Source organism: Spinacia oleracea, chromosome 5, assembly GCF_020520425.1.
Source record: "Spinacia oleracea cultivar Varoflay chromosome 5, BTI_SOV_V1, whole genome shotgun sequence".
In the NCBI taxonomy this organism is placed as follows: Eukaryota; Viridiplantae; Streptophyta; class Magnoliopsida; order Caryophyllales; family Amaranthaceae; genus Spinacia; species Spinacia oleracea.
This window is the reverse complement of record NC_079491.1, coordinates 108474275-108485810: the sequence shown is the minus strand read 5'-3', so window position 1 is coordinate 108485810 and position 11536 is coordinate 108474275. Positions and strand designations below refer to the sequence as shown.

Here is an 11536-nt window from a genome sequence, read left to right as displayed (position 1 = left end):
GGATTGCACCAATTTCAAAAGCTCCGTATCGTATGGCTCTAACAAAAATGAGTGAGTTGAAGGGAAAATTTGAGGATTTGCTTGATAAGGGTTACATTAGACCAAGTGAATCACCATGGGGAGTTCTAGTTCTGTTTGTGAAGAATAAGGACATGAGTATGAGACTCTGTATAGACTACATGAAGCTCAATAAGGTCACAATCAACGACAAGTATACTTTATCTATGATAAACGACTTGACAAGAGTAGATTTGATAATACATTAGTTCAAACCATCACATAGTTATTCGTTAAATACGATGCTAATTTGTTTCGTATTACATCAACTTCTTTATTGGTGAAAGGTTGCTCTCATGGTGTGTTGTAAACCTAAAAACACAAAAAAAAAAAAAAAAATCAAGAAAATAAGCTAAGTAAAAGGTACTAATATAAACAAGCGGGAGCAATTATTCAAAACCAAGAATATACATCAATTAGGCAACAATAATACAAACCATAATCAAACCCAAGCTCCCAAGCACCTCTTAATCCTAAACATGATTGTTTAACACCTAACTAAAGGACTCCTCAATACTCGTTACTCAAAAAAAAGAAATAAATAATACTAAGTTAAATTGGTTAACTCTTGTGAAGAATACGACAAGTTCGATAATGATATCAACTAACTCTATCATCCTAGTCTACCTTTTTTTATACTCGATAAAGATAATTTCCTAAGAGCACTAACCCCTCCCCACCCACCCCTGTGAAATTATTCTATGTAGTTTGTAAATTAATTTATGGTTTTTCAGTTGTGATGAATGCGGAAGAATAGATGAACTTTCAGTTATTGTAATTTATGATTTATCAGTTGTTTGTGAATTCTCTCTCTCCACAATGAATGGTGACTGTGTAAGTATATTTATAGGGATAGTTTACAGAAATGAGAAAAAAACAGAAAACAATTTGAATTTGTTTGCCAAATTTCGAACTTTTGGGAAAATGGCGGGAAATTAAAATTCTGGGATGTTTTCCCACTTAACTATATCATTTTCAGATTCTATTTATTGATGGAAAATGAGCGAAAAGGGATGTGAATTTCTATAAATGTCACTTTCAACTTACTTTCTCTCTCCACTTTACTCTCCTAATTACTTTACCAAAATGACAAAACACCCACTTGCACCTTTCTTTTTTCCTTATCTAATAAAGTGAAAAAACGGGTTCAATATAATCTCTATTATATAAGCCAGCTCCTGAGGTCATTTTTGTAAATTGACTTTTCGTGTCCCCCGTTAAATTTACTAAAATACCCTCCTCATCTTCTGATTCAACTTAAGAAAGCGTTACACTCATCTTCTGAGAAAATTGAGAAAGCGTTACACTGATTCAACCCTTCCCCGTATTCCTCCCGTTTTCTCTCTCCTTCGATCTTCTTCATCTTCCTCAAATCCTCTCCTTCCTCTCCTCGATCTTCTTCATCTTCTGCAACATGGGTTTTAGGGTTTCTAGAAATTTTTTCATTGGAGGTGAGATATTCAAATTGAAACTTTCGTAATAAATAATCAAATTTAGGGGTTTAGGAAAGGGGATTGGATTATAGATAAGAACAAATTGAAGGTGGATAATGGAGGAGAGAGAAGACGATGGTGGGTGATTAACCTAGAAATCCACGATGGTGGTGATTATCCTCCGCCGCCGTCAACGATATATGTGGATTTTTAGGTTTTCTTAGCTTTTGATTTCTGGGTTTTCTTAGCTTTTGATTTATGGGTTTTTGTTTGACAATCTAATACGAATTGATAACCGGTATTTGATTTGTGTTTTTACTATGCTCTTGATTTCGTGGATGTGAATGATGTGTTTCATTTTTAATATCCAGTTGAAGCCCTCAAAAATGCAGTTGAAGGTTCATCGGCAAGGTTAGTAACATTTTATTTTTAGATTTATAAATTGATTTTAAGAAAAAAAAATCTAGGGTTTTTTTTTATTTCAGTTTTTAATTTCTTTTGCAAGAATAAGAACAAATTAACAATTAGAGGTTTATGTATTGCTTTTGCTGCTTTGTCTGAGATGATGATGTTCATCTCTTCTTCATCATCTCTGACGACTGATCAATTGAGTTTGAAGGTTTGGGATATGCGGAGGTTTTTGTTCATCCATATTTTTGAATTTTGTATTGTGTATTTTTAACTAAGAGGATCGGAGGAGATGATGATGATTGTAAATTGGCGTTTAATTGTAAGGAGCTGATTTCTTGATCGAATTGAATGGGTAGTTAATGCTTAATTAATTTTGAGAAATATAAGTCAAGTATTTGAATTATTTGAGAGTGACAGAGATGACTAGAAAGGACGGCTAAATTAAGGAACTAATTATGATATGAACATAGCTTTTTTAGATTCCAAATTTTTGGTTAAGCCTAATAGCAAGATCAAGGGGGTAACAATTGTATGATAATTGGAGGTGTGCTTTCGGACAATGTGCTGATTCTGTATGACATCTTAAGTTTTTATGAACGTTCGCTTGATTTTACCAGTTAGTTAAGCCATGGTTATTGTCAATTCAACTTAGCAAGTCCTACTTTGTATTCTGTGATCAAACTTGATGTAATCCTTAGGAGCCCCCTCTTCCGTTTCAGTTCATCTGAATTTCAAAGTTCACATTGAATTTAGACTCCACTTGAAATGATGAATTAGTAGTAGTTATGACAATAACTATGATTCAGATTATAGTCACGGTGATCAATAAGGAGTAGCAAGTACCACTTTCTCCGGTAGAGTTTGCTTCACAGGTTGTTTCTTAAAAATAAGTTAAAGTTCCATGCTTGAATCTAATCCGTTTCATCAGGCAGGGACAACTTCAGTGCAGAAGAATAAAGAGAGTGAGGGTGTTGGAGTGGTGATGATGAAGAAGATGAAAAGAGAAAGAGGAGGGTCTAAATGAAACAAATTCCATCTAACGCGGCGTTACCAGGTTGTTCTCTCTCCTCTGTGATTTGAATTAATTTGTTTTTATTTTTTAAAATTATGATACTGGAAACTATTTGATGTATTTGAATTACTCATTTAATTGGGTGTTTTTGTTGGTTCTTTTTGGTAATTTGTTTGATTTTGATGGAGTTTGTATTGTATTGAATGGAGAAATTTCAGTAATTTGGGTTGATTTGGATCATGATGGTCGGATTAGTGGTGCCGAAGCGGTCGCTTTTTTTTTCAAGGATCAATTCTAAGCATCCCTTTTGCTGTCTATGGGCTTGCAGCTTCACGATATAACTTATGTCCAGGTATAAATGCGACTGTAAAATTCATTCCCTTTTGTATTTCTCATGTAGTCACGTGTTCTATTTCTTAGAATTGATTTTATTATATGGAAGCAAGACCAGAATCCCAGATGAAGTTAGAAAGACAACAATCTTGCATATATTCTGGAAAGTTATGGTGAAATTCTCCAAGTATTTAACTGATGGTGTCTATCTTGGGGGATATACTTTGTTGTCTTATCAATGCAAGGGTAACACAATTATATATTCTGGATATTCTAAAATAGTATTAAAGTCCCCTAAATGTTTCATCATAATCACTAATAATGTATGTATGTATTGCAGGACAGTCTTTGGAAAAAAATAGACGACGAACAAGCAGCCTCAAGTACTAGAGGTGACTTATATTACTTACTCTCTCAATGAAATTCACTAAAGAAACACAATCCCTTCCCTACCAGAAGTGCATTGTTTATTCTTCTTCCCATGAACTATTTACATAACTACATATGTGACTCTACAATTAATAATTTAGCATTTATTCGCTCGAGCTTTCTCGATTATATGGCACAGACATGGTGTTGTTTGACCAAGTTGAAAACATTGGGAGAAAGTAAAGCCTTAATTTTATTTCGTCGTTGCAGGTTATGAAAATTTGTTGTCAATGAGTTTTTTATTATAAAATATTGTTATTAGACATGTTGATTGTCGGGTCAGTTTGGGTCACTTCTTAGCTTCAATTTGGGTTTTTATAATCCCTATTTGGATAAGTTTGGACGCTTGGAGCGTGACTCGAACCTCTGTTGTATTTCAGTAAAATTTGATTTGATGGGTCTAAATTACAGTTTTACTACAAATGGTAAATTATTTCGAACCAAGCAAGTATCCCAGCATATTAGCACGCTTGCACTACAGTATCCCAGCATGTTAGTATCTAAGTATCTACCAACTGACATACTTGCAGAAAATACATTTCTGCACAACTGTTTTTGGAGTATCTTGAACTTGAGGGCTGCAGTTCTGCTTCTGCAAATGACGACAGCCTATAATCAATTTTTTTTGAAATGTTAAGTCTTTTTATTACGATTTTGGGATGATTTTTTTTTTCATCTTTTTTTGGGTACTGTGAACTGAAATTTTTGAAATATTAAGTTGCAGGATGGGTCCTTGATTGCTGGTGATTTTGAGATTCTTTGTTAGAGCTATGACTTGAGAAAGAATGAAGCAACGTATCCCTCGAACTCCTGTGCCCACAGTTGTTAGCTTAAAATTTAAGGGCATCTTTGTGTTGAAGGCTGCAAGTTCATTTTACTAGGATTTTTTTTTGTTTATTTGTGTTGTGGAGACTACAGAATGTTTCATCCAACGTAAAATCATGTAGCTCATGAAGTTTCGAAGTATAATCATGGTAAAGTAACAACAAAGTGAACATTTTTTCATACCTATTATTTTTTAGGTGATTAAATGTAATAATACTAATACAATATTTAGTTTTTAAATACCCGCACGCATCGCGTGCATATAAGACTAGTCTTTTAGAAACGAAGAGAGTACTATTCAATCCAATTGCGTCATGTAATTTGAAATTCTACTATTAATGTGTTGTATTCTATACTTTTGGTCATCAAATTATTCACATCCATTATTAGTTTATAACTCCAAATCCAATTCAATCCCGAAGATGTCCCCTCCCCTAGTCCCAAGTCTCCCAACCCTAATCAAAACAACCATAACGGCTGCCAGCTTATTACTCCCTCCGTCCCGGAATACTCGATCCGGTTTAACCGGCACAGAGTTTAAGGAACTTGAATTGACTTATTTAATTTAATAGGTAGTAGTTGATAGTGGGGTATTATTTTAATGAAGTTAGTGAGAGGTGGGTTAAGAGGTGGGGTTGGGGAAGAGTAGATGTTGAATTTTTAATTATTTTTTGTATGGAGTAAGGGGTAGGTGGGTTAATAGGGGTGGAGTGAGAAATAATATAATATTGTTAGAATATTTCCATTTTTAGAAACAAATCAAGTATTAAGGGACGGTCCGATAAGGAAAATAGGTCAAGTATTCCGGGACTTAAACACCCATAACATACATTACCACTCCCCCACCTCTTTTCTTCTCAAACAAATTATCACCCTATTCAAACCAAACCTCTTTCATATCACCTTCTTCACCTACCCAAAACCCCCCAAAAAAACCCAAATAAAATTTTAAATTATTCTTCAAACTGTCCAACCATTAATCCCCAAAATTTAACTTTTTAAAACCTCCCTCTTACTTTCTCTCTCCTCCTCCTCCTCCTCCTCCATGGCTTCCCTTGTCGAAGTTTAAATATTGGAAACAGTTGATTGATGAGCTATGGAACAAACCACCACAATGGGAAGAACAACTACAACAGACATGCCTGGGTTTCATTATAATAATATTAATAATATTAATAATAATAACGAAAATAGCCCACGGAAATCGATGCAGTTAACAAAGTGGCTATCCGATCTCGATTGGCGTCTTTTCCCTTTACTCTTCTCCTCCCTCTTCCTCCTTCTCCTCTACTTCTCCTCCTACGGCAACGCCGGAAACATTCAGTTCAACCCGAGCTCCGTCCAACAACTGTCTTTATCGACGGTGACTACGGCAGCGGAGTTGGCTCGTAAGGCCGAGTTGAATCGGTCGAGGATTGCGGTGTGCTTGGTGGGTGGTGCTAGAAGGTTCGAACTCACCGGACCTTCGATTATCGACCGAGTTCTGAACGAATTTCCTAATTCGGACTTGTTTCTGAATAGTCCACTTGACTCAAATTCCTTCAAGTTGTCCCTGTTGAAGTTTGCTCCTCGAGTTAACTCGGTCAGGATTTTTAAGCCGAAACCAATTCCTGAAACCGAGTCACAGGTTCGCGTCCTCACTGCCGCTAACTCCCCCAATGGCATTCAGGTAATAATTCATTCTTCCTTTGATTTTCAGTTATTTTTTTTTGACTAAGCAGTTTTTTTGATTAATTTGCATAATTAGTTATTAGCATTGAATTTTCAAATTTAGCTGATTTTTTCACAAAAAAAGTGTTCTGATTAGATGATTTTTAAATTTTATTTGGGGTTAGTGAATGCATTTAATTTCACGTAATAATCTGAGATTGTTGGAGGTTGAATTTTCAGTTTTAATTTTAAAAATATTCTGAGATTGGAAAATAGACGGTTTCGGAAAGAGGCTAGAATATCTCGCAATGGGATACGAAAAAACTGACCAATTATTTATTTATTTATTTATTTATTTATTCCAATTTCCTTAGTTAGCGAGTCAATCACGTTTGCCTTTAGTGGACTTATTAGACTTGTAACGCCTGGAAGTTTTGTTGGAGATTAGTCATTGTTGGTTAAACATAATCTTTACCATTAAGATTACATGATGACATTTTGATGACTAGTTAGGTGATAATTTGATTATTGGTGAACAATCTTATCCTACTTTTATGCCGATATGATGTATCATATCTAGATCATTACGCTCGTTAGAGGTGGCTATTAGGTCGGATAGATGGATGAGGAGCCCTCGTGGGATAACCTAGCCAATCTGGTTGGCTAACAATTGTTGATGAAAGGCTGGGCTAACTGGATAGGGTCAAATTGTCACGAGATTATGTATCACAGACTCATAGGTGATAGACTTATAGGGCCCCCGGTGGCCCTGATTGCCGGCCACCGGTGCTCCTCCCCATTATTCATTTCAAGTAGAGGTCTATTAGAAAATCTTGTCATAAAACATAAATAATTTAGGAAATGCAGCATTTTCTTTTACAAACATTCTATAGAAAAGTTTGGAGTTTAATTTAGGTAAGGAGTAAAAAGAGTGTGTTCTTGTGGTTAACAAAAGATTGGTTTAGGCAATTGTTTGGTTGAAAAGCACTCCTACTTTTAGTCATGCATTATGGAAATTTCTTTGTGCTACAATATTTTAGAAACACATAATTGAAATACGTAGCACTCCAGAGTCCAGAGTATTAGTTAGGAACTTATAATAAATAAGTAATCCATTTTTAGAAGAATGAGGTAACCCGCCCTTGTTGCAAAAAGTTGTAACTTTTAGTGTCAATAAATCTTTGTAATGATTATAATAATAAGTTTGGGAATTAGGATTGTAGAAAAAGGAAAATAGAGTTCACGCATCTTCTCTTTTCTTTCTTTTTAAGGTAAAAGGAGATCAATGTATACATTTTCCAAGTTTTGGAAAGAATAACATGATTCCAACGATTCTAAGCTACTCTCTTATCTTTGCGTGAAGTTTTAGAAATTACGATGTACTACGTATATATGAAGAAAGAAAGGAAGGTGTATGAATCTATACAAGTTACATAAACATTGTCCTATAGGTTGTTGCGAGTTAATGACCATACAACTAAAATGAGCAATAAATTCTTTAGCAATTTGTTTTAATAATCATGTTAACTTACGAATCAAAACTTGCATGTTTCTCCCACTAGAAAGCATGATTCGATGCATGAGTCATGACAGCTTCACCTCCTTAGAAGTTGGATCTAAGAAATCACATCATAAATTATTTTAAAACTATAGATATAGAAAGATTGGACCGTCACACTAAATTAGCTGGAATTTGAAAATTCTTAGTGGGTGGGCTGAAATTTATAAGTCAAATATCCTAATTTTTTATTTTATTCTTGGAAGTCAAATATGCTTGGAATATCATGTTTTCTTAATGAATTACGGCAAGGAAGAATGTTTCTGAAAACAAGGTGTCCCCAATTTGTCATCTATTGTGTCACCGTCTTGGTCTCTGAGTTGTTTCAACATCTGAGTTTTATAGTTTTATTTTTAATAAGCCTGATGAATTAATTATTGAATCGTTTTACACTAACAGTCAACTGTTAATTAAACAAATGAAACAAAACCACTATAGAGATTATTATTAAGTTACAAATACCATTACCAGTTTTACTCTGCACCAAAAGTAATACGAAGTATCACATTCAGTTATTCCTATTTTCTGTGGACGGTATGAAGAGAATTGTTTTTGAAATCGAATATGTATTTCACGAAATACCCTCCTGTTTCTTATGGTACATAAACGGCTTGAGAAATGACCAAAAATACCTAAAAATCCCTTCAAGCACGAACTAGTTGTACTAGTAAATGGTAATTTCTCTAAAAGATTTTTCTATCATCCTCCTTTTCCCCTTGACTCTCCAAAAGAAAGTAAAATGTCTAACTTTGATGGAGAATCTGCCTTAAACAAGATAAAGATAAGATTGGGGAATGGGGACCAACTTGAAATTAGAAATGCTATGAAGGCACCGCACTAACAAAGTGCTGTAACAACTAACAAGTAACAACAAAATCCAAATGGGATATTGGGTTCTACGCAAGTCCATTGAATTTCAGGAATACAACTTTTTATATCTAATACCAAAAAAATAAAAAACTTTTTATATCTAAAAGAGAATTGAGATCTCTCCAAATATATGAAATAGAAATAAGAATAATAATAAAGACATGTCATTTTCGGGTAATCATTGTTCCTTGTATCCCTAAGCCACATCTGATAGGAAGTCGTTTTAAGGGATTGAGGATTGTCATTTTATTGTTAGTTTTTGATATGTTGCCTATTATTTAGGGACGGGGGAGTATCATTAGAGGGTAAAGTGTTTTTGGTTAGGTTTGGGACCACTAAATAAGGCGTGTTAAATAAGATGAAATTGTTGATCTGTTTTTAGTGTTTTTACTTGATAGGAGTTTGAGATAATGATATGACACTAATGGGCTGCTTAAATTTTTGTTAGGGACTAGTACAATATTTCAGTTTGGTGGAAGGATGTGTAACAATGATCGAAGACTATCAACGTGAGAAGGGATTTACATATGACTGGATCGTCCGTACCCGTGTGGATGGCTATTGGTCTGCCCCGCTAAGCTCAAATAGCTTTATCCCAGGTCAATATGTGGTTCCACCTGGTTCCTCATTCAGTGGTTTGAATGATCGGCTTGGTGTTGGGGACTACAACACCTCCGTTGTGGCACTCTCCCGTCTATCACTCATTCCCACTTTACAAAACTTGAATTACACCGAGCTAAACTCCGAGACTGCTTTCAAAGCCCAACTCACCTCCCATAATATCTCATACCAGACCCCGGCCCAACCCTTTTGTATTGTAACAGACCGCAAGTATTCATTCCCACCATCTCATTTTGGTGTGCCTGTCGCGGCTCTATCAAGCCGCGGACCCTTAAGTGGGGCCAAGTGCAGGCCTTGCAATCCTGCTTGTACAGGACCTTGTGTGGCTGATGTGATGCGTGGGCTGAGCAAAGGGTGGAGTTGGACTCCTTGGAGAAATGGCACGATTGAGCTTTGTGATGCTCATAGTGAGTGGGAAGTTGGATGGGAGGAGAATTTTGATGAAGCTGTTGGGAAAAGACTGGCAAAGTTTAGAAAAAGAGTTACAACTTTGAATGTGAAACAATGTGTCAAGGATTTTAAGCAGATGAAGGGAAGAGCAGCTAAGTGGGATTCTCCACCCTTGGAAGAAATTTGTAAACTTGGGTTAGGGCCCAAGTAGTATACTTGACATTATATTATTATTATTATACACGTATCATTACTTTGTACATAGATAAATTGTTCGTTGAGGGGGGTACAAAAGAGGGAGATAAAAATGAGTAATTTAGGATGGTATTTTTACAGTTTTACCACTAGCATATTCTTTTTGGATGACAAATGTAATTTAATAAGAAACTTTGATAATTTCTATTAATAAATTCAGATTTCGGCTCATTATCATTTTTGGTTTTTCCTTGAAAGAAGATTGATTTTTATTATTCTACTAGTCAGAAAGATTGATTTTTATTATTCTACTAGTCAGAAGTACGTGCCGCGTACTTGTTGGTCAACTTATATTTATAATGTTTACTATTCGTATTAATTATGTTGTTTTTTATGAAGTATAACATAAAAGATATTGTTTCTTAATTGTTTAAATCAAACAAAAGTTCATTATTCTTATATGCACGTTAAGAAGCATATACCACTGCTTCAATAAAGTTGCATAAAGATGTTTACATTTACAAAAATAATAATTACTCCAAATATATCTGCTCTCTCTGTTTCTTTTAAAACGCATCACTTTAATTTTCACAGTATTTATATATTAACTTTGACTTGGAAAATTTACTAATATATCAAAATGAAATGTTATTATATAAAATCTTGTTTGATTAGTCACAATGCATATTTTCATAAATATCAACTTTTTATAATTTTACAAATACAAAATAAAGATACTTGATGGTCAAAATGATGCTATGACAAGTGTGCTTGTCCAAGTGATACACATAAAAAGAAATGGAGGGAGTATTAAGTATAGAAGGTCAATAAAATCTACTCTTATACTTTAGCTTATAGTCAGTTAAATTTATAAGTGCACGCTTCAATGACATATGTATGTTTTATAAATGATTTTGAATTTTATTTTGAGCATAATGTACGAATTTGTCACTGCATGCTTGGTAGGATATGTCTAAATAATCAAGATTGAAAGTTCATTTAATCTCTAGTTAGACAACATGCTAGAAATAATGCCTCAAAATTATCTTAAGAACTCCTACTTTACTAACTTAATTACAACATAATCAACTTTCGTAGATGAACTCTTATCTAATACAGAGTAAAATACTACTGATCTATCATACTTCCTCTGTCTCCTAAATATCGCACCATTTGAAATTTTACACTGTTCACAATATACCTTTGGTCATCTTTTATAATTCATATGTAAGAAAATTTGTAGTGATATGAGATCTTATTAGATTGGTATCAAATTTCTAAATATCAACTTTTTAAAAAAAATTCTTATACATAATTCGAGATATTAAGAGTTAAAGTAATATGTTGAAGAGCGTAAAGTCAAATATGATAAACTACTTTAGGAACTGATGAAGTATTAAACCTGATTCATGATCAACACTTGACAATCATGCAACTAAGATAAAATAAAAATCGGATTTTTCATGAAATGACCCCGAGGTTTGCGTTAATGCACCAAATAACCCTAATGATTCCCGAATGCACCAAATACCCTTGACGTATGCAATAATATCACAAAATACCAGAGTTGTAGAATATGTATATATGGAGATGGGGGAAATTGAACGGAAGAGAGTTCAATCCATTCCATATAAACAAGAAAGTGCCTCAGCATGTGAGGCTGCAAAAAGCCATTCTGGCAGCATCGCTTCCTGTATAAAAATTCCCTTGACCTGAAGTGGACGCGTGAGAGAGCTCTACCCATAACAGCTC

The 11536-nt window shown here is 34.4% G+C and overlaps 1 protein-coding gene and 1 long non-coding RNA gene across 7 annotated transcripts; both read left to right on the top strand.

Annotated features, from left to right (window-relative positions):
* The first annotated feature begins 1257 nt into the window (after positions 1-1257).
* Positions 1258-4437, top strand: LOC110790550 (uncharacterized). 6 transcript variants are annotated; one of them, XR_008922010.1, is made up of 6 exons: positions 1258-1901; positions 2830-2955; positions 3132-3265; positions 3334-3492; positions 3587-3638; positions 4206-4437. It is a non-coding gene; the product is annotated as an uncharacterized lncRNA (long non-coding RNA). The 6 variants fall into 6 exon arrangements; XR_008922006.1 differs by having other exon boundaries at positions 1260-1901; positions 4400-4437; XR_008922007.1 differs by having other exon boundaries at positions 1260-1901; positions 4394-4437.
* A 910-nt stretch (positions 4438-5347) lies between these two features.
* LOC110786959 (uncharacterized) lies at positions 5348-10021 on the top strand. Its single transcript, XM_021991543.2, has 2 exons — positions 5348-6169; positions 9027-10021. Exons 1-2 carry the CDS (start codon positions 5597-5599, stop codon positions 9798-9800), a joined length of 1347 nt encoding a protein of 448 aa, XP_021847235.1. The 5' UTR covers positions 5348-5596; the 3' UTR covers positions 9801-10021.
* Positions 10022-11536: the final 1515 nt, after the last annotated feature.

Excerpts from the sequence above, each read along its gene's own strand:
- LOC110786959 (XM_021991543.2), top strand. The coding sequence starts at position 5,597 with ATGGAACAAACCACCACAATGGGAAGAACAACTACAACAGACATGCCT. Across the intron at positions 6,170-9,026 it reads ACTCCCCCAATGGCATTCAG|GGACTAGTACAATATTTCAG; the intron begins GTAATAATTCAT and ends AATTTTTGTTAG.